At 42.7% G+C, this 22621-nt stretch overlaps 2 protein-coding genes across 6 annotated transcripts in view; one reads left to right on the forward strand and one right to left on the reverse strand.

The window, feature by feature from the left end:
• Positions 1–1962: 1962 nt before the first annotated feature.
• Positions 1963–15325, reverse strand: LOC130151150 (uncharacterized). The gene is made up of 3 exons (XM_056342966.1): positions 14092–15325; positions 5819–6035; positions 1963–5020 (listed from the first exon to the last, which is right to left on the reverse strand). The coding sequence occupies exons 1-3, from the start codon at positions 14636–14638 to the stop codon at positions 4936–4938; spliced, it is 849 nt and encodes a 282-aa protein (XP_056198941.1). The 5' UTR covers positions 14639–15325; the 3' UTR covers positions 1963–4935.
• ZDHHC14 (zinc finger DHHC-type palmitoyltransferase 14) overlaps positions 15325–22621 on the forward strand; it is a 113146-nt gene continuing 105849 nt past the window's right edge. For all 5 annotated transcript variants that reach the window (XM_056342960.1, XM_056342963.1, XM_056342961.1 and 2 more), the window contains exon 1: positions 15325–16971. In XM_056342960.1, the coding sequence (XP_056198935.1) occupies positions 16721–16971 (251 nt within the window). In that variant the 5' untranslated portion in view covers positions 15325–16720. The remainder of the gene's footprint in view (positions 16972–22621) is intronic.

The raw sequence follows: 22621 nt of genomic DNA on the forward strand, positions 1-22621 counted from the left end.
TAAAATGATCCTTAAATCTGATCTTTGCTTCTTCACATTTTCACATCTATTTATTACATACTCTGCTGAATTTAATATTTTAAAATGTGCATTTTTTCCAGAATTTTACGTGTTCTGTGGTAGATATGTGTCCTGGAGGGTAGAAAGATTAAATGAATATCTTAAAGATACCAAGTACAAAGCAGATTAGAAATGTTGCTGAATATTTCACTGCACATGTTCTTTCACCCGCTCGCTTCCATGCTTGTAACATTGCCAAAATATAATCAGTAGACTGCACACATTCATTAGAGGATCAATGTCTAACTGAGCACTGTTAGTTGGACCTGAGATGTTTTGAGAAGCACAATGTTGTGGAAACACTGACATGAAATACTGAACTTCATAAATCATTCTTGGACAACGAATTTCCATTTTTTATTACACTGGCGCCATGCATGCTATTAATGGTAGACTCGAGTCTATAATTCTATTAGGCTATAAAGAGGTCTTTGATTTTAGAGCAGAAATAAACCTTAAAACTAACAGCTGACATCTCATTTCCTTCTGTGTTCATTGGATGGTGCTTTTTGTTCTCTAGAAAAATGCTGTGTATTTTCTTGACCCTTTGCAGAGTTTCTTTTCTAATCTTCTCTGCTTTTCTCACAAGGTTAACACTAATAATGGCTACAAAGTGGATAAAATGAGGGGAACCAGAGAAGGAAACAGGAATACTGCACTTCAGAATGCTTTGCCACATTCACTGAGCTGAAAATATGATTATTCTTTTTCATGTCAGGATTTACAACTCTTTGATATCTGGTTTAAACTATAGCCCTGATCTTATAATAAGCCCTTGGGTCAGGAGGTAGCTCACAAGAGAGTTTTATCAGCCTCATGGAAGGCTGACTGGTTGGAAGGTCAGATGGAGCCATTGCTCTGTCTGCCTGTGCATGTGGGGGTAGAGTTTGTACATATGCATGTATGTTGAGCATATGTATATGAGGCAGATTTTATTAAATCTGAGGTTCTAGTAGGCAAACGTGGATGGTTTCTCCTGTTTCAGGGTATACGAATCTCTGGAGGACCTGGAAGGTCAGCAAAACCTACTTGGTAGAACAAGGAGGTACAGATGCTACCAACCAGCCTAGGGTTTCTGATTCATGGCTGGCATTTAAAATGTTTTCCGCTCAGCAGGAGTCTAGAGGAACTTGCAGGTGTGGAGAAAAGCAAGCAAGCAACCCACCAACCTCCCTCCTCTCCATCTTCAGGTGAAAGAGGGTGATCTCTTGAACTGATAGAAGAAAGTACTTCTATCTGATATGGAGCAGAGGAACAAGAAAGAAGTAACAACTGAAGAGAGTCTTCCTAGTTTTCTCTTTGTCAGAAGATAAAAGATTAAATCTGAACTTCATGAATGCCAGAGTTGTGGCGCGTATTGCCCTGGGTGAACAGAGACATGACAATGTGATCTGACCACAAATGCTTTTGGGGCATTTGGCATGCAGATGGCACTTGGCCATGCAGATCAGGGCCACCTGTGATGTACGTTGTGATCTAATTTGTCTTTGTTCCAAGCAGTACATCACCTCCACCACTGGATCCAGCAGGCCTTCCAAAACAGTGGCAGCCACTAGCACATACTCTCAGTGTTCCTCTCATGAGCCAAGCTTTCGAAGATTTTTAAGGAGATCTTTGTTGATCAATACAATTCATTCTGCTTTCCCAAATGTTAAAACAATGTAGTATGTTCCCCTGATACAATGGATTTCAGATAGTTTATTCTGTAAAGAATCCTACAGTGCAACCAAATGGCATTCCTAGGGATGGAAAGAACTTTGCTTTTTACTTACAAAATCATACATTGCAGTAACTTTTTAATTAAAGTGCAAAAGATTGTGTTAATGTTCAAAATTTAAAAGCCTTACCTATTAAAATTATTCCAATATTTTTAATTTTTTCAAATAGAGTATTTTCAAAAAAAGTATTCTTGTTTTCATTGGTTTTAGAAATAACAAAATTTATCTTTGATTCTTTTTTTTTATACTGATTTTTGCAAGATCTGGACAACGTCCTTTGTCACTCCAGTGAATTCCTTTCTCTCCTGAAAACTCTTCTGAAAATTTCCTTTTCTTCAAAATGTGCTGTGCTAATAAAAACTTACTTTGAACCCTCACCTAGCACAAGAAAGTTACTTCCTTGCCAGCTCTATTTCTGTCTTCAAGCAAGGTAGTACCTATGTCCCCTCACTCCAGAGGGAGAAATCTGAGCATCGATGGAGGGCATACTTCTGCACTGTCTATATATTTGGCTGCTATTCATATAAAATGGAGCGTGTTCAACTCTCATTTCAGTTCTCAACCACTCAACAGAGACAAAGCATTTAATGATCAAAGATTTTATTCAAACAGCATAGTTACAGGCCAGCTAGGATTCTTGCTACAGCACTGCTATGATTCCAGCTGTCTTATACCAATGTCCTCTCCCAAAGTTTAATTTTATCCACATACTATGTGAATTGTACTCCATACACACATGGAAGCATCTTAGGTGTATTTCAGATAAATGTTCAATCTGACAGCTGCTGAGGATATCCGTCAGGCGCTTGCTGGACTCCAGGATCTATGTGGTCTGCTCCCACCTGGAAGAGAAGCCTCTGCTTTCACAGTATCTCCCAATACCGCAAACGACATGTTCCAGGCAGGTGCCATTTTTCAAAGAAATACAGAACTGAAGATCTCCTTTCTGCTCTCCTTCCTGACCATGCGTGATAACGAAAAGCTGTGAGCCACACCAGGGATTCAAGAGATCATTGGTTATCCCATATATACATCACTGAAAAAAACCTGTTTCCTGCACTTGGTGATAAAGCCATGGGAAATTGCTGAATCACCTTGTTCTCTTTCACCTTCTCTACTAAAACTGAGGAAGATGTGGGCAAGATGCCTGCATGTAGCCGTACGAAGTTCTTGATCCACTTGCTGCCCAGAGCAGGCTGCCAAGCTGTGACAGACAAGTGCTATTAAGGAGGCAGTGGGTCTTGATGGAGATGGGAGATGCATCTTACCCACTAGCAAGGTCACAGTGGTTTATTACTGGAATGACAGGTTCTTCAAAAGCTGTTCAGGCACCTTCTGACTTTCACCCCTGTTAAAACTTCATCCACGGAGGAGCCACATACTCTGTCAGCCTATCAAGCAACAGAACCAGCCCAAGCAGCTTCCAGCCTGAGCATCTCTTATTCATGGTGGCCAAATCCAGTGCGTCTCCACTGAAGTGCTCTGCATAGCAACACTAGATGAAGCCTTAACATGTAAGCACTTGGTTTTATTTAATTTGAAGGATTAATTATGACAAACTCTTCCAGTTACAAGAAATATTTTTGCATACAGATCTAGATGTATTTTACAGCATGTTTTTATTTAAAGTTTTCTGCTTGCCATCTGTTTTAAGGGCTTGGAAGGCAAGTTATTTCCTTCCCTCAGCTCCACAGCTGGCCTTCTGGAGAGGGATGGTGGGAAATGTGGGCTGTTTCTGTCTGGAGGGGATATGGGGCAGGCAGCAAAGCAACAAGATACTGTCAATCTGCCTGAGAGAGCTTGTGGTTTGTTCTTGTGTGAGCCTTCATTGCACCTCACCACTGACCTTTGCAAAGAGCATTCCTCTGCCTGCCAGCTTCTCAGGGGCAGGGGAGTAACTGAGCTTACAAGGTGTTAAGAAGATGGATAGTAGTATCCTTTGGGTGGGTTGGTGGAGAAGAGACATGAACAGGTGCTTTTCATGACTTTGGAAGGAGGTGGGAAAAGGAAGTGGGAGGACTGGTTTTTTCTGGTCTTTTTGTATAAAGAGGAAACTCTTGCTTTTGTCTACTTTGAGGAGGTGTGGAGGAAGGAAGGAAATCAGTGCTTTTTTTTGGTCATGTATGGAGAGAAAAATTCTGCCCTGTGAGTACCGGTTGGAATGAACATTCATTAAAGTAGTGCCTTTCTCACCCCACAGACCCAGGTGGTGCTTGTGAGGCTGTGCTGTTGCCAACACACATTTGCCGGCCATCCCAGGGCTCAGGATTGCTTGGAGGCAGCAGCAGTGCTGAGATGGATATAGAGAAACATAATCTTACAGGGCTAATCCACACTGAAGGGTTCCTCAAACCCCTCATAAAGAGATTGTGTGACATGCATCTGGTCGTAGGGATTCTCACAGAATGTGGGAAATTGGCATCCCCTGTATCCTGGCAGTCCGTGTGGTCAGCAAGCTGAGTGCACCGTCCCTCCCAATGCTGCATGTGTGCAGCTTGGCTAGGTATGGACATGTCATCCAAGATTAAAAAGTTGTGCCTGAAATAAACACAGGTTCTCTGGCTTTGCAGAAGCCATGATTTTGCAGAGGGGGGAAGAGTGCCAGCTACCCACTCTGGAAGAGTGGAGAGGTGACAATGACTGATATGTTTTCCCTTACTGTAGTTGTAAGAACTGTGTAGACACAAGCCTGTGGGAATGAGAATTCTGTCTTTTGTTCCCTGCAGTGGGGAAGTCCACACTGCGAAAAGAGCTGACAGTATTTTCAGTGTTGCTGAAGAAGATTATATGGGAATATAGGCTGTAGAGAGTGGCTTTGAAGATCTTGACCGTAAATAGACCACCTTGAATTTCTTGAAGCTAATCTGAACCAGATGCCTCCCGAATATGCATGGATGCCCAGAATACTAGTTAGTGCTGAATAGCAAGTGCTAACTCTGAGACAGGCATCTCACATGTGGCTTCCTGTGGCCAAGAATTCTTGATTATCTACTGCTTGTCCCAGATACAGACCATAATGTAGTGCGACAAGGAATGTAGTCTCCGAGATGCAAAGCTTCCTAAATTATGAAGTATTGGTTATTGCAGAAAAATTGGTCCTTGGAAAAAAAAGCGGTTTTATGTAAGTCTAGAAATTTCTGCAAGGTGTCGAGACATTTTACTTGGCCCAGGCAGGCTCAGGAGAGGTCTGAGATGATGTCATGATTTCTTGAGCTGTGCACAAGGAGCAGGTACAGTGGCAGCTGCAGAAAGCAAAATAATGGTAGGTGAGGTGTGCCTGCAGCATAGGCTATGCAAAGGTTACCGATGTGTGCTAGGCTTATTCTGAGCAACATGTTGTGGTTAGGTATTGTGGTTAAAGCAGACAATTGCTGAGCGTTGTGCATAGTGCATAGCAGACAGGGCTGTGGTACGCAGATAAAAAAAGCATGGGATGGATTTTACACTAAAATATGCTTCTCTGAGTGTGAAGAAAGGATGAAGTTGGTCTGCTAGGGAAGTCCTAGCTTTGACCTGCCTGCTGAAAGCTGGTCTGCACCAGTTGGCCTGGATGAGAATCACAAAAAATGGAAATTAAATTGCGTTCTCATAAATCCCCGTGAGCTGCCTCTTCATGCCACCAGTAATTTGCTTTTTGCTAGCATTACTCTGTGGAGGAATCCTTCCTAGTTGCAGTTATCTTCAGAAGTGGAAAAATACAAGGTTTTAAGGATGGTTTCCCCTTACAAGATGTTCCTTATCAGTGAGGTGTCCCTAAAAATCCACCTGCAGTTTCTCTCATGGGCAACGAGCACCAGACTTTTCCCCTCTTGATGTCCTCTGTCCCTGCTCCTCAGCTCTGAGCAGCCACCTCAGCCATGAACTTTACCAAGTATTTAGCATCTCTGAGGCACCCAGGGCTGATGCTGTTTGCATGAAGAACTCAAGGCTCCTTACTGTGGGTATTTGGAGACTTCCTCCTTCTACATGTAACCCCACTTTGCAAATTTCCACACAAATATTTATGGTTTACCTCAAAGCTAAAAGGGTAGCCTACTTACTAGTAACTGAAGCTCTTCAAGTTTGAATATTCCCACAAGCATTCCCCTTGAGCTCTCTTTCCTTCTGATATTTGCTGGTCACTTGGGGCTGTGTAGCCGAGAGGCAACTGAATTAGGATGGTCCACTTCATGTGCTCTGAGCTGGAGGGAAGGCAGGCTGAGTGCACCCTGCGACGGTCAAAGGGAAAAGGTTTCTCCAGTGTCTGCTTACACACACCTGTGGTGAAAATAAGTATGTGGATTTCACACTGCGAGGAACTCTGGTTACTGGTAAACAGTTCTGCTATCTTTACATCAAGTCTGAGTTTAAATTGCTCTCCCAGCATTTCATTCTGAAGCTGATTTTTTTTCTGTTATATTCCTGCTAGTATTCTATACCTACACTCCTTTTAATCAAATAAAACATACCAATTCATAATGCCTCCAAGACTAATCTTTGCATATTATTTATTGCATGAATAATTTTCTTTAGCATTCTGAATCGTTTTTCTGCATTTGCTGGTTACAGTTTTATTAGTTTAAGATGTGATTATACTGCAGACTGCCATTTGCTCGTCAGAATTCATTTCTATGAATGTTAGTAGATTAGTATAAACTAATTCTACAAAAATTAAGATTTATAAACTCATTCTCTTATTTTGGTTTAAAAAGCATATGTTCTATATCTCAGAATGTTGGCCAGAACCTTTTCTTAACCATACAAATAATTTTTTACCTTTTCTTCGAAGAAGTTCTTGAATTTTTTGAGGAATAATTGTTAGTTAAAATAAATAATGGCTAATAATCTTAAGGAAAAAACTAGAAATATGTCTTATGAGGCCCACTTGGGCATACTTGAAGAAAACATATTTCTGAGAATGGTTAAAAGTAAGCCATTACATTGATTGCAATATGAAATATGCATTTATTAAGTTAAAATCACATTTCCATCAGAACATGTTTCATCAACTAGTAGTAGAAGTAACTGCTAAAACTCTGGTGCCATAAACACACATCTAGTTAGGCACAAGCTTCTGAGCAAAGCAAAGCCCATCCATTTAAGTGTTTGTAGAAATAAGGGAATGATAACTATAGTAAATAAGTGAACAAAAATAGCAGAAAAAATATTTTTGTTTTATGCATCGGACCACACTTTTGTATGATCAGTATCACATTTCTGTTGATTGTCAGACTTCCTTTCTCTACCACAGTGTTTTCAGCCATATGACTCATGAGTCATATCTAGTCCTTTGTATACAGAGCTCATTGAATATTCCAATTCTACAGAGTATAAATTATAAAGTAAATTAAATAATTTTTTTTATCCTGTTTGCTGGGGGGAGAAGGAAGGGAACCCAGGCTCTCCAAATCTGAAATTAATTCAGCCCTTGCAGTGTGAATCTGTCATGGCTTATTGTCCTGAAAACAATAGCTCTGAGAGGTATAAAATGACCTGTTCTCCCTTATTCTTTCTGCTTATTGTTTTATGGTAGAAAGGTAGGAAAGAGGGGTGGGTATGAAACCCAAGACCAACACTGCTGTTTTCTGAAGGAAAGTATATGCAGTGAGGGAGGGCAGATCTAGAAGAGACACAGAAACAAGGCAGGGAAAGAAAAGAAAGGAACAAGAGAAAAGCAATGAATCTTCCCCATTAATGATGCTGAATTGTGACAATGAAGCATTAAAGAGATTTTCAAAAGCAGTTAGTTCCATTTTGGAATGGCCTAGTTAAGTGTTTAATGATGCAGATAGCCCCCCTCTGGGATTTACAGAAGTCTCTAATTGCATAAATTCCTCCAGGAAAAGTATTTTGTATTTCGTGTTAATCCATATAAACACACATCATGGATGTGTTCCACTGACAGCAATGGATGGTTCTGCTGTAAATGCTCAGAGCGTATAGTCCTAAACAGTGAAACAGCCCACAACTATAATTATAAAGAAAGCTTTTGTCAAAATGAACACCATGCTCCTGCACGAGCTGGAAGGAATCACTTTCTTGCACTCCACTGCAGAGCACAAGTTCTGACTTTCCCCCAGTACCGTAAGCGGCTGTTTGCTGAGGCAGCGGAGAAGAGAAAGGAAGAGGCAGCCAGGAAACACACACAGAGGAGGGCAAAAAAGGTTGTGTGTAAGATAAATGGGAGCATATTTGTGGTTATTCTTTTGTCAACCAGGACTCCCGTCCCTTCTATAGCCCCAAGTAGGAAACAGGAGGAAAAAAGAAACACCTGTACAAGGAATATTCTTTTACACAGCAGATATTAAAGAACTCCATCTCAAAACATTTTTACTATTTTAATTGGTTAATTAAAATAATTGCAGTTGACAGCATTCCTTTAATTACATAACCATTTGTAGGTGTGTATTTTATTATTTTTGTTTTGTTTCCTATGGGAACAGACTTAGCAACTGTTTAAAGTGTCAGTCAAGACTTAACTTCTCTCCCCATAGGAAGACTTTGGAACTTGCTTGGCTGAATAGGAAAGAGAGTAGAAGTTTCAAGTACAATAAATTCTTAAAGGTTTCCTGAAAATCAAGGGAAGGCAAATCAATGCCAACGCTGTGGAAAGGACTTGGTCATTATGTACTGTCATCCTGACCAAGTCATAATGAGATGACCTGAATTTATCTAACACCACTACCAGAGGCAAAGGTCCTGCTCTCCGATCCTTTCCTGTCTTTAAGCTGTGTGTTGGCTCCTCTCATTTTTTGCCAGCTCTTGCACCTATGGGATGCCTCCATGAGCACATCTGATTGAGCCTGAAGTTCAGTGGCAGCCTAGACCAAGCTAACTGCTGTCGGTAGTCCTGTCTCTGCCCCTTTATTTCATATATATTTGAACATATATATTTATAAGGAGGAAAACTTTCCTCTTTCACTTCTCTTTTCCTGGGCAATGTGTTCCTGCCCTTCCATTGTACCAGTACTGGATGCTTTGTCATGTCCTTTGCTGAGTCATTTCAGCATGATAAAGTGGCACAAAATTAACTCGGTGAAAAAAAAAAGTGAATAGTTTTCTATTTCAGCTGATACTTTTGTACCAAGACAGCTCAGCAAAATATCCAAAAAGCAGTGTAGAAACTGCAAGGGAGACTGTGGAAAGGTCTGAGCAGAGGGAAGGACAGGACAACTGCCACTCCTCACTGCTAGTTTAGGAGCAGGGAAAAGTGGAGAGAGGGAGGCCTCCCTCCCTTGGTGCTAGCGAGCTGCTAGCTCTGCTCAGCCACTCACCCATCTTACGTCATTTCACTTTTGGTCATTTGGTGGCAGCCAGCTGGCCCCTGGTCAGCATCTGTGGAGCTCCCAGTTAGTGACAGTATATGATTCTCTTGTCACAGGGGGGGGAGTGTAATGCAGACCATGGGGGAGAAGCAAGGTTGTTATGATGGGGAAAGGAAACCCAGCTCCATTTCATCCACTGCTCACACAGATGCTTGTTTTAAAGCTAATTGTGCTGAACACAAAAATGTGGCCTGGCTCAATAGTAAGGAGTTTAGCAACAAAGACACTTAAAAATTGGAAAGCTGATGTGTGTGACGAGTACAGATGGGTATGACCCATGATTGTATGTTTATTTCTCTGAAGTACTAAGTTCATTTCCTGTATGTATTGTGAAAAGGAAAAAAAGAAAAAAAAAAAGTGGTTTTAAAGAGGAAGTTTACTGAACAAAAAATACCGGTTTGGTGAACTGGGGTTAGGATAAAGCTGTATGATCTGTGTTAACGAAGAATCAGTAGCGTGGATGCCTGACCTTCACTGAAGTGTACAGAAATTTCTGTATAGTACTGACTGATGCAATGACGCTGTTCTGCATCAAGCAATGATGAATGCAAGGTTCTTCACAGGGAAGCAAAATATCAAACAAACTGTAACTCACTCCACTGTTTGAACAGTGTACTTTACTAATACATGATGTAAGACTGAGGAAAATTATTTCCTGGCTCCAGTGAGGGAATGTTTGATTTGCTCCAAGGCTGATAACACTGGAAAATTTGGATTTTTTTCCTCATGTAACTGTACTTTCCTGGCCCTTCCTTTTGGTTGGCTTGTATTCTGTGTCAGCTTCCCAGAATGAATGACTTTTTTATTTCCTTCACTCGAATTAAGCAAGAAAAAATGTTAAATATGGTTAAAATACCACACTGATGACCTTGCACAATGCTCGTTTTTATTTTTTCAGTTTAAATTGTAAGATTTTGAGGCGGTCTCCCTTAAGTTTGGAAGCATTAATCATTAATCAGGGAAGCATGGACAGTTCTGAAAACTTCTGGATTTTGGTTACATTTTTAAGGAGAATTTGCATTTTATTCTACTGGAATAAATTAAAATATCCATAGATTCTAACTTCTATCCAAAGCAATGAAGCTATATGGTAAGAAGCCAAAGTTAGAAGATGAAAAACTACAAAAATATTCCAGACTCTATATGATTAAGCCATTTCAGATTTTTAAATTATAAACAACTGTGTTTTTGTAATGCTTCTAAACAGAGAAAAAGCCACCTTGATCAAGAGATATGGTTTTAACATGCAGTGGATAAACGTAAATAAAAAATTGATTCTGATCGCCAGAGCTTGCTTGCCATGAAAAAGCTTTCTTAGGTCCTCTTGCCTGCTTTACTTACCTACTGCAGAGTAGTATATGTTACACTTTGTTGGAAGGCTGTACAATAAATGACTATTCATCTCTGTTCTTCAAAAGCAAGACTTAAGAGACACTTAAAAGCTTTTTGGACCTGCTTAACTTGATCACGTTGTAATGAAAACCTTGCTTTATTTTTTTGATTCCTTAGAGTGGTTCTGATTTGCATTCTCACTCTCTCTTCCTGCCAACATTTAAGAAATTTAATATTCCTAGTTTACCCGAAACTTTTTTTGAGGAAATTAAGTATTTTCACAAAATGAATAGTTGATATTGATAAGACTTTAAAATGATGGCTCACTGTCCAAGCAGTGGTACAGGGAGAGGTAACTTCTGAAAAACAGCTGAGAAAATGAGAAAAATCTTTGGTCAGGAAAACAGGTATATTGTAGAAAACTCTTAGCATTACGCACTCTTGACATTGTCAACTGGCATGTATGATGTACTGTGTGTAGTATTCAGCAAGTCTGGATCCACAAGGCTACATTCAGCATCTCACATGACAATGGTATTATCAATACATTGTTCGAATTCTTTTAAATTTATTTTTCAAAATTAATTGTGAAAGATGTGGAAAATGTGCCTAGAAAATGTGTCCACTGCAGTGCCTAACTTTCTTTCCACCTGTAAGAATATCAGAAGATCCTTCAGTTCAGTACCTGTCACTTCATCCCCCTTTTTTGGTTGGAAGTAAAAAGCAATTGGTTTTGGCAGTGTAGGATGTGTAGAATACAGATATCTTATGTCCAAAATGCTAGTTCGCTAGTTTGTGTTTCTTTAATCACTTAAATACTTTGTCCTGACAATGCTTCCAGCATAGTCAAGCAGATTCTGCCATGAAACATGGCAACAGATGTTCTATATGTGTAAGGTGACATGTCATCTCAGCAAATTAGCTTCCCTGTTGTTTTAAGACTTGCCCTTACGACACCTCTACACTGCAGGCAGGGCAAGAAGTAGCAACTGTCAGTGGCAATAGCTCTTTTATTAGTCTTTTCCTAACAAAGATAATCTGTCTTTTTTTTAAAGCGAGTAATATTGCTGCAACATATTTATTTATTGCATGAGATCAACCTGAGTCACAAATAAGAGATCGGAAGAACACATACTGTAACACATGATCCTACAAAGTTTTATGAGGAGAGAACATTTGTCCTACTGTATTTAAGATTTAATCTATTCAGTGCTTCAAACCAATTTTCATTAATGTTGTGAATAAACGATAACAAATGCTTTCAAGAATAACATTGAATTTTATGAAATATTATCTGTATACAGTCCTTTTTCAAATTTTTTTAAGAAAGAACTTCAAAGAGGTGTTGATAGTGTGTTCATAGTGTTTGCAAAAGGACATAAAAAATACTGTACATTCCAATGCAATACTGGTACTGATTAGGGACTAGAACAGGCTATTATGTGAAAAGTACAATGTGTGGCACTGGATGATCCTGTTAGAATCAAAGCAGATTCACTATTGAAAGTAAAAGTGTGTTTGTTCTCTTAGTTTGACTTTTAGAACTATTTTTCCAGGCACTCCTTAAATTCCTTTATGTATTTCTCTCAATTAATGCGGCTGAAGTTCACTTTCCAGCCATAACATCTTAAAACCCAAGGGGAAGACTGTGGAATGAGACAGCAGCTTGAAAGAGGTGCTGGTATTGTTTACAAATGTTTTGCTTCTGAAGAGTATTTCTGAAATTAGCCTGAGTGCTACCTGTGAGGATAAGCCAACAATGACATTTTTACATAAACTGTTTGCTCTGTTTGTGAATGTCTGAAATATTTCATAATCTCAAGAGATAATAGTGCCATTTGACATCATACAGTGATTAATATTGTCAAAGCACTGAAGACAGATCTGCAGCAATATGCTAATAAAAAACTGATGAAGACTAAAAATGCTTGTCAGTGAACCACAACATTTCTGTCAGCAGCCTTCTGGTGGCATATATTGATGCTGTATTCACGAAGATAGAAAAGTTATTAGCTGTTTATAAAGAACATTTCAAAGAATAAAAAATGCTGTGATATCTAAGTTACAAGATTGCAGGCAAACTATTGACAACAAGCACTACAGCAGGAGGAGGAGATGGGAAGGAATAATGCAGCAGCATCTGTTGCATATGGGGAAAATGGATGCCAATGCATTTGTACAAGAGATTCTATCAGAAACTGTTTTTAACTCCTGCTGCCCACTTGCCAAAGGACTACTCCTTTACATCTTGCAGAGGGAGACACCCCTCCATATTTTTCCAATGTGGCATTAAATTTCCAAAATGATTCTTCTGTATCAATAAAATGGATGATAGACTCATGGGGAGAGTGTCTACCAGGCTACTTTATGATTTGTTTACCAAAGTAATTAATTTCCTCCAAGGAATGGAGAATATCCAGTGCTGGTCAATCTGTTCCATGGTTCCTTTGTTATCAGGCACTGTTTATGGATAAAAAAATTAGCTTATCATATTAAAGGGGTAAATATTTAATTCCAAAATTAGTAACAGAATTATGAAAACAGAAAACACATTGCCTATGTACTAGAACTCAGCTGCATCCTCATGCTGTGTTATTGGTGTCTCTCCTAGGACCACATTCAACCATGAAAGATGCAGGTCGACTGTAATATATCTTAACTTTTTCCAGAAATTTGTTCAGTTTGCTTTGGATTTTTTTGAACTGAGGGTTGATTCCTACTGCATGTTCCAAGGTAGTCCATTCTCTGCAGATTACATAGCTCTGCTAGGAAGTTGCAAACCTTTGTAAAAGATGCATCAAAGTGAAACACTTGTTCGCACTGTGTGTGCCTGCTTATCTCCAGCAGTTCATAGAATCACAGAATCATTTAGGTTGGAAAAGACCTTTGAGATCATCAAGTTCAACCGCTAACGTAGCACTGCCAAGTCCACCACTAAACCATGTTCCTAAGTACCATATCTATATGTCTTTTAAATACCTCCAGGGATGGTGACTCAACCGTTTCCCTGGGCAGCCCGTTCCAACATTTGACAACTCTTTCAATGAAGAAGTTTTCCCTAATATCTAACCTAAACCTCTGCTGGTGTAACTTGAGGCCATTTCCTCTTGTCCTGTGCTTTGTTACTGGGGAGAGGAGACTGAGATCCACCTCACTACAACCTCCTTTCAAATAGTCATAGAGAGGGGTAAGGTTCCCCCTGAGCCTGCCTTTCTGCAGGGTAAGCAACCCCAGTTCCCTCACTGCTCCTCATGAGACTCACGCTCTCCTCAAACTACAGCCCGCGGGGTGGATACGGCCCCCCAGGGTCCTCAATCCGGCCCCCCGTATTTACAGACACCCCCACCGGGGGCTGGGAGGGAACCAAGCAGCCGCAGATGACTGCCTGCCACTGCACCTGCGCGCCGGCCCCCTGGTTAAAAAGTTTGAGGACCCCTTGTCTAGAGCCTTCACCAGCCTTGTTGCTCTCCGGTGGATGGGCCTGCAGAACATGCTAGGTGGAAACAACAGCAAGCAGCTTTGATTGCGGTTCTGCCTTAGCGGTGGGAAGCCTCCCTCCCTGGGCTTGCTGCAGGGGACCCTGCCACCAGTGCCACTGCACACCAGGGCTGCGCTGTGCAAGAAGGTCTCAGTGCAGGACTGTGCTTCTGGAAAAGCATTTCCTTCGTGGCTCATACCTTTCTGGGATGGCCTTGTTAAGCCAGGACAGAGCAAGGGTCTGTACGAACATGTCATCCTTGGTGTACAAGCCCGTTTCTTCCAGCCAGTGTAACGGAGTATGCGGGCGCTGCTCCTGAAGCCGTGAAACATTTGCATATGCGAACAGCAGCAGGGAGAGCCGCCCGCCGGCCCACCGCACCGGGCGTGCGGTGGTTGGGACAGACCAGCCTCAGGTTGTGCTGCGACCAGGACGCCGGGGCGGGGCAGCGCAGCGCGGCCCTCAGGCCCGACAGGAACCCCAGCCCAGCCATCGCCCCCAGCCGCACCCATCGCCTTCAGTCGCAGCCTCGCCCGGCCCGCGGGGCAGGCGGAGGGAAGGCGGGGCGGCCTCGGGGGAGCGGGGCACAGACCGGCCGGGCGGAGTCGCCTCACGCCGCGCACGAGCCCGCAACCGCCCCTCAGCGGCCGCCGGGGCAGCCTCCCCTCGCGGCGGGGCCCGCCACCGCTCCCGCACTGCCCCGCGGGCCCGGCCCGCCCCCTCCCGCCGGGGCGGCCGCAAGGCATGCCGGGGCTTGTAGTCCCCCGCCGCCGCCCTCCGCCTCCGGGGCCGCTTCGCTGGAGCGCGGCAGCGAAACTACAACTCCCGGCGGGCGGAGGGGCGTGCCCCGAGCGCCCGTGTCTGAGCCCGCACGGGGCGGGAGGCCGGTCCCGCTGGGTCGGGCCGTGTGGGCGGGGCTTCTCCTTCGCCGCCGCTCTCCCGCCCAACTCGTTCGCTTTCGGCCCGGCAGCTGGAGCGGGGGAGGACGGGGCCGCCGCCGCCCGGGGCTGACGGCGGACGTCGCTGGCGGCTCGTGCCTGTGTGCGCGCGTGCCGGGGGCGGCGCGCGGTCGGTTGCGCGGGCCGGGGGCGGCGAGGGCTGAGCGGGCGGGGAGGCGGCGGGAGCGGGGCTGCGGCGCAGGCACCCGCCGCCCGGGTCGCTCCCCTGCGCCTCCAGCGCGCCCGGCGGGCGGCCGCCTGCGGAGGCGGCGATGGAGAAGAGTTAGCGCTGCCGCCGCGCTCCCGCGGCCGGGGAGTGGGCTGGGCCGGGCCGGGCCGGCGGCGCGGCGTCCCCGCCGGGGCTGGTGCGGGGTACCTGCCCGCCCTCTCGCCGGGAAGCGACTGACCGACCGACCGCGGCGGGGGGTGCGCGCCTGTGTGGTCCCGTCCCTCGCCGCCTTCCCCCGCTTCTCCCGCGGGCGGCCGCCGCTGCGGCGGTTACCGCCTCCCCCTGAAGATGAATAGGTGGCAGCTGCTGCTTCTGGGTCTGGCTGCCGGGGAGAAACCTGGATAGAGGCACTAAAACAAGGGGGCGGGGGGGGGAAAGAAAGTCGCCGCTCTGCGGCTCGGGGAGGGGAAGCCGGGCATTTCTCTCACCTTGTTCCGAGCAAAAGCCCAGCGAAACTAGGGACGCGGGCGGGAAGCCGCTCCCCCGCGCCGGGAGGAGGGGGCAGGATGCAGTGGGGACTCGGCACCGCCGCGGGCCGTGGGCGAGAGACTGCGCCGCGACGGCCCTGAGGGCGGGCGGCGAGGATGGTGAAGGCAGGGACAAGTCCCGGCAGCGATCTCCCGGCGGCGGCGGAGCTCCCCTCTCCTCTCCCTTACCCACCTCCCTTCCGCACGGCCGCCCTCCCCGCGGGGCTGGGGAGCATGAGGCGCCGGCGGGGACCTGTTGTGTAGGGGGAGGCGGGGGTTAAGCGCGGCGGCGGCGCCGCCCGGGGCGTGAGGCGGGGGAGCGGTTCGGCGGGAGGGAGGATGAGGACCTGCTCCCGCAGCGCTGGTGTCTGTCGGCGATCGGCCCTGCCCCGCGCTGCCTCGGGGGAAGCCTCTTCGGTGGAGTCGTGACGGGGGACAGGGGTCGGCGGGGAGCCCTGCGCCCCGGGTCTGCGCGCGGCGGCGGCCGCTTCCCGCTGAACTGCGGCTTCAGGAAGAAGAGAGCTCGAAGTGTTTCTCGGAAGCTGGAGTTGCAGCCTGGTTTCTTGCTTTTTTTTTTCTTGCCTTTTTTTTCTTTTCTTTTTTTTCTCCCCCTTAACGTTTTGTTACGCGTGTCTCTTGAGGGGACGTCTTAGGAATGGTCATTTTTAGCAGTGAAATCTGCTGCGCAAAGGAGGATTATAACAAATCTCTATGAATGATAGACTCGATTGCTAAACCTTGCCTTGACCAACCTCCTGACCCTCGGAGAGATCTCTCAGGGTGTGTGTGGGAAGGAAAAAAAAAATCCTCCCATTTGAAAATAAACTTGACAAAAAAGACTAATCTTTTTTGGACAGCCTAATTGCTTTATAATTACTTTTTTTTTCTTGTTTTGTGATATGTTGTTTTAAAAAGGATTTACCTACATGGTTGTTTTGTAACTGGTGGAGGAAGGAAGGATCCCTCTGAAGCATTTCTGATGTGACAGCTTTGGTTTCCGAAGAGTTAACTGGTGTTTGCATGATACACCTATTGCTTGTCTGGTAGCAGACTTTTCATCTTTTTATTTGCTTTTTTTTTAATTAACTGGGGCTGGTGGAGAGGGTTATCTTGGTCAGAAGAATATTTGCACGTATCTCTCTCTCTCCTGTATACATTTTTGGTGGGGTTCTCCCCACATTTTACTCTCTCTTGATGACTCCTGGAGGTGGTAGTGGGCCCATGAAAGACTGTGAATACAGTCAGATCAGCACACACAGCTCTTCGTCTCCCATGGAGTCTCCCCATAAGAAAAAGAAATCAGCTCCCAAGAGAAAATGGGAGGTTTTTCCTGGAAGAAACAAATTCTTCTGCAATGGGAGGATCATGATGGCTCGACAGACTGGAGTCTTCTACCTGACGCTTGTTCTCATCTTGGTCACCAGTGGACTCTTCTTTGCGTTTGAGTAAGTGACGTTAAACTCTTCATATTTTCCTTCACTTTCTCTAGTTACTTATTTTCTGTCTGAAAGCAAACTAAACATGGTTATCCAAATGTGATGGAGAATGCTGACTGAATTCAGCTAATGTCGGTTTATATGATTGAAAATGTGATCGGATAAGATGCTGAGGGACACTCAATCCTGTTATGGTTATTGTACTTTGTGGAAAACTGATACTTGAAGATTAAGGTTGTAGTGCTTTTATACTGCAGGTTTCCAGCTCTTGCTGATGTTGAAAGAGGAGTGTGAAATAGCAGGTTTGGGATGGTCAGGAAATGATGTAGCTTCTTGTCTGTCAGTTACTCTGCTGAGAATCAAAACCGGCAGGTGCAAAAATACTGACCCTTTGTCGCAGAACCAAATGGAAGAAAAGCAGTATCTGTCATTAGTTTATGATTATGAATTAGGCTGGCTTTTTTTTTTTTTCTCTTGAAGTCATTTAATAGCTTGTAGATGAGAATTCCAAGTTAAGAGAGAAAGAAAAAAAAGCTGTACAATTTTGCATGTACCTAGCTTTCCACCACTAGGTAACAGCATTACTTTGTGATGATAACTTGTATGTGAGTTTGGTCTTAGTTTAAGCTGTGTTTGTTTTGGATGTTTGGATTTTTTCTAAGCAAGCTTCTGGTGTCCTCCTAGGGCTATTATTCTCTTGGCCTGAATCTTCAGGACTGCTTTACATCTATATGAAGTGAACATACAGTGACAGCAAATCAAATATACTGATATTTGCATGTATGTTGGAGTGGTTAAATTAACTATGCACACCGAGAAAGAATTAGTCACTTCATGTGAACGATACAGTTTAACTTCTATTTACTTTTTTTTTTTTTAAAGCAGAGTACAAAGGTGCTCACACTGCTAAAACACTTCCTATAGGAATAATTCTTTTTAAGGAGTTAATGCAACTTTACCTGTTTTAAACTATTGTAGCTTGATTTGTGGTTTGTGGCAGGAAAAAAATCTTTAAGTTATTTATACAGCTCTTACAATTTTGTGAATAGGAACTATTATTTATAAGTAAGCTTCAGTGCTGCCTCCAGAAATTCTGTTCGCTTTGCTAAGCGATACAGTTGAACAACAAAGGTCATTCATTGCTTGGTGTCTTCAAGGAAGAAGATGGTGACACTAACAAACCCTAAATTGTACTAGTTAAATGCAGACCATCTTAACATACTGGTAGTAGTAAAGAAGGAAAAAATGCTCAGCAGGTACCCAGGGAGACCAGCAGATTAATTGTCTTTAGTGGGCTCCAGATCACTTTAGAGGGATTTATTAACCATGTATCTTCTGCAGACACTATGAAGCTGCTTGAACATCCTTTGAGTACTTGAAATAACACAGTCAATGATGGTATCCATGTATTGCAAGTGTGTTTACTTTCCTGGTTTTAAAGAGGTATTAAAGGTGTAACCTGATAGTATTGCATCAGGACTGGGTGCTACTCTATTCTGTTTGCCGTGATTAGGCCTAGTTTTGGAAAGCATTTCTGTGTGGGCTGACACTTGTATCTGCATGCGGTCTCATCACCTCTGAAGGCAAGTGCTGGACTTACATTCTGGTATTTGCAGGAAGTGTAGGATCAAAACTGTAATGTTTTATAATCATAACTGTACAACTTATTTATTAAGCCATCATTTACAGTTTGGTTATATGTTTGAATCCTTTGATCCTTCAGAGATAAATATTCTCTGCAGCTGCATGATTCAGAACTGCTAAAGCACGATGAGCTGCTAGTTGTTCATCACTTTATGATTTCATTACTACTGTGGGTTATGTGCTCTACCATAGCTGAACACTATTAACTTCTGTTGTGTCTTTGAGCTTATTTGCAGTGTAACCGTATGTGATGGACAACATTTTTAGTCAAGCTACAACATTTTGGTATATAATTGGTGCTTATTCTAATTGGCAGTCTTGAAGCAGGGAAAAATCTTGGGCTTTATATAACTATATAAATTCTCTGTGTGTCTACTGGTCTTGAGTCATTCTTGTATCACTTGCATTCTCCTTTTAAGGAAAATCAAAGTAGAGGGTGGCAATCATATTTCATTTTTATAATAATAAGGTAGATTTTGGTCTTTAAAAAGCACTTGCACTGGAAAATTATTACTTACCCTCTGAAGGCTAATTAAAAAAACAAACCTTAAGACTATGAGAATGGTATTCAGCATGTTTATGATGCTGTAACTGCAGAAGGTTGTTAATGTTACTAAGAGAGGTTAGTCTCTTTGATTAAACAGTGTTACTTTGAAGTGGTTCCTGATTGCAGCTCTTCCTAGTAGTCTGAAGTTACTATTTATTGATCAGTTAATAGCATCTTCAGTTGTTAGTGTCACTTCCATTATTTGACTGGTTTGGTTATGATGCTCCTCATTAACCAGCTGTTTACAGAATATGACAGAACTGTGTTTAAGTCCTATGTCTACAAGTGGAGCAAAGTGATTTTTAAATGGACATGTGCCTTATGTTTCTGAACTGTAAGGTCAAACTGTCTTTGAAGAGGACAATAGCGTTTTTGTCCTTGGAATTGTTTGGTCTTTTTGCTACAATCAAAATGAATTATTTTATTCCCTTTGGTTTTGGAAACTGGAAAATAGGTACTCATGTTCCAAGTCATTCCCTGCTTGCAGACAGTGAAGAGAGGGAGTAGGAAGGAGATTAATTTGACAGCTAATTCCTGGAAAAGCATCGTGCTCACATAAACACTTGTCCTTTATCCTTTTGGCTTCATTTGTTCCTCCAGTGTGATACCCCTGCCTCCCCCTTCTATTTTACTCTTGACACCCATTCATCCAAAGCTGTATCTCATGTGCTTTGGAATCCTCTGCACGGGAGAAATAAATTTCTCTGAATCAACAAGTCCTAGCACTCCAAAAGCAAACATATTTTATACATCTTGACCTCTATAGCTTTTGACATTTAACCATGCCTTTGTAATCTTTGTTTCTTCATATTTGTGCTTCTGTGTGTTTTCCTACCTACTTTTTCCAGCTCTTATTTTCAGCTAGTTTTATTACTTTCTCCCTGTTGACTTTTATCTCTCATATACCAAGTGCATCACCACTTCTTTTTATCATTTCAGTGTTGTTTTCTATTTTCAAAGAGGTAAGCCAGAATTTGCTTAAAAGAAAAACAACAAACCATGTGCTTTCAAGCAGGTAAAATATTTATAATTCCTGCCTCCCTCATCCTCCAAAGGAAGAGAATGCAAATAGCAAGTAGTTTTATTTCTGTAACTTGTCTATTAAATGTAACATGAATTATTGTGAGCCCTTTTGGGCCTCAAGAGGGATGCTGTACTTGAGGTATTCTTAAAAATTATGCCTGTTTTAAAATGCTCAAGATGAGGCACCATAAATTACTTAATTTGTCTTTAAAATCTGGGTGTGTTATTTTATCTTGGAAATATATTTCCTAACTCTAACCTCATGATATTTAGCTGGTTTTCGTCTTTTCTTGGAAATTTGGCTTTGTGTTGCACTTTTTTTCCTTTGCCTTGCCCTGTTACACAGGCATACCCATTTTTTTTAAACTATTCAGTACTCATGTAAAAGTAGCTGCATAAAAAACTTGGAAAACAAATTTCTTTCCCCAGAGCAAAGATAGCATCTGTAACTGAAGGGCAGATCTCACTGCTGCACCTCGTCAGTTCAACCACTGAATTTACACATATGTGAAGTCCTTTATTGGTGCAATAAAAAACCTAAGGCACTTCATACTTACCGGTTTTATTTAGCTACGTTTACATACTCAAGAGAGAAAAGAACCCTTTGTGCCTTATGGTTATCTGAGGTATTGTTCCTGTAGGTTACAGGAAAGCAAAATGGAGGCTGAATGACATATGTATCAGAGTAGGATATGTAAAACAGGCATGTTGTTGTTCAGTAGCAAAGCTTGTATGGATGCACAATCTTCACAAGTTCCAGAGCACTGGTAGATGAGCTTGGCAGCTTTGATACTGTGAGTTAACTCTGCCCCTGTGTGCCAGCTCCCTTTCTTCTGGACCTCACTGTGCAGGTAGCAGGAGGGAACGTGTCTGCACCTGAGCTGCTGTAGTTCAGGCAGGCAAATTAAACTTCCTATAAAAGGTAGGTTTAAGTGAAGATGCCGACTGAACTGAGTTGACTCAGGCACAGTCATGTTTTCTTCTGTCAACTCAGTTGCAGGGTGAGTGGCTCTGGAGGAAGGCTGGAGCAGATGGTAGGATGCCGGAAGGGCTGAAGCAGTGCAGCTTTTTTCTCTGTAAACGTGAGTCAGAGCCCTATCACTTCTGATACCGTTTGACACTTGCACTGATTCAACAAACTGGAGATTTTTAAAGGTTTTTTTGAGCTAATTAACATTTTATTTTTGTGGGTATTTCTGTAACTGCATGCCTTTCAAAAGATGGATGGATGCTGGAAAAAGTATTTAAACTGAGACTGTTTATGTGCATATGTGTGTACAAATCATTGCTTTCTATCTGCTCTTGCAGCTGCTGGCAACCTGCTCCGTGCCTCCCACTTCTAAAATGAGTGTGACTGGAGGACATTCATGAGTCACATTTTCTGATGCGGTGTAGATTGTTCAATATTGAACTTCTATAGCATGTGCGCTATGGCAAAGTGGTGTAACTTGCTGCTCAGTGTGACAAACCTCTATGTGTAAACACTGATGTCGGTAAGCTGAGCATTTTCACTGTGTTATCAATAATCACCTTCATCTTATGGCAAATGTGTTCTGCTCTTGCAAGAGGTGGATTTTTAGTGTGAAGTTGTATTCCAAGAAGGTGAAATGTTCTTCTAATAACCTCTTTTATCTTTCTTCTTCGGCTCCTAAGATGAGTAGGTTACTTGTGTCTTTTGATGACCATGTTCTTAAACTATGACTTCCTTAGTAGGAAGTGCTACCAACCTGACTTCGGCTGTTAAAGTCTGCTACAATCGTGTATGGCACTTCCTGCTGAAAACTGCAAAATGGATTTTAAAGCAAAAATCATGGTGTATAAGCTAAAATGATTGTTCAACAACAGAACTGCATCCTTTTCTACATGGAAGGCGGTAGCTGTCTAATAGTGCATAGTGGCATAGGTGAACGCAGTGATGAGTAGGTGGTTCCCCACCCCACCCCAGTTTTCTTTGTTTTAAAAAAAAAGTCATTAAAATTAAACCAGAGCAATGTTTCTGTTTCTCATTTTGCCATATTATGCATCTCTGATAACTTAGTGAAAAAGACATGGAATACAGTAAGCCTAATCTTCAGGGTTTACTTTTTGTACTGAATTTATATAGATATACAAAATGATACAGCAGACTCCTAAGGGATGGTGTGCATTCCAACCAGATGTTATTTATTCTTTACACTAAATTACTTTGAAAATACTAACTGTCAGAATCTAATGTCTTTCAGGTACAAAGTATATCTAATACTTTTTCCCTTGACAAGGGACTTTCCTTGGTCACAAAAAAGTTTACTTAATTCCTCTCATCTAAGTTTCCCAGTGATCTGTGCAAGTATGTCTGCTGGTTTCTCCCTGGCCAAAAGGGAATAGTTTTGTACTACCCTAACTTAAAGTAGCACTTCACTGAGCAGGTACATCAGTTTAAACTTTAAAATCTGCTTTGAATGAATT

The sequence above is a fragment of the Falco biarmicus genome, chromosome 6, assembly GCF_023638135.1.
Source record: "Falco biarmicus isolate bFalBia1 chromosome 6, bFalBia1.pri, whole genome shotgun sequence".
Classification (NCBI taxonomy): Eukaryota; Metazoa; Chordata; class Aves; order Falconiformes; family Falconidae; genus Falco; species Falco biarmicus.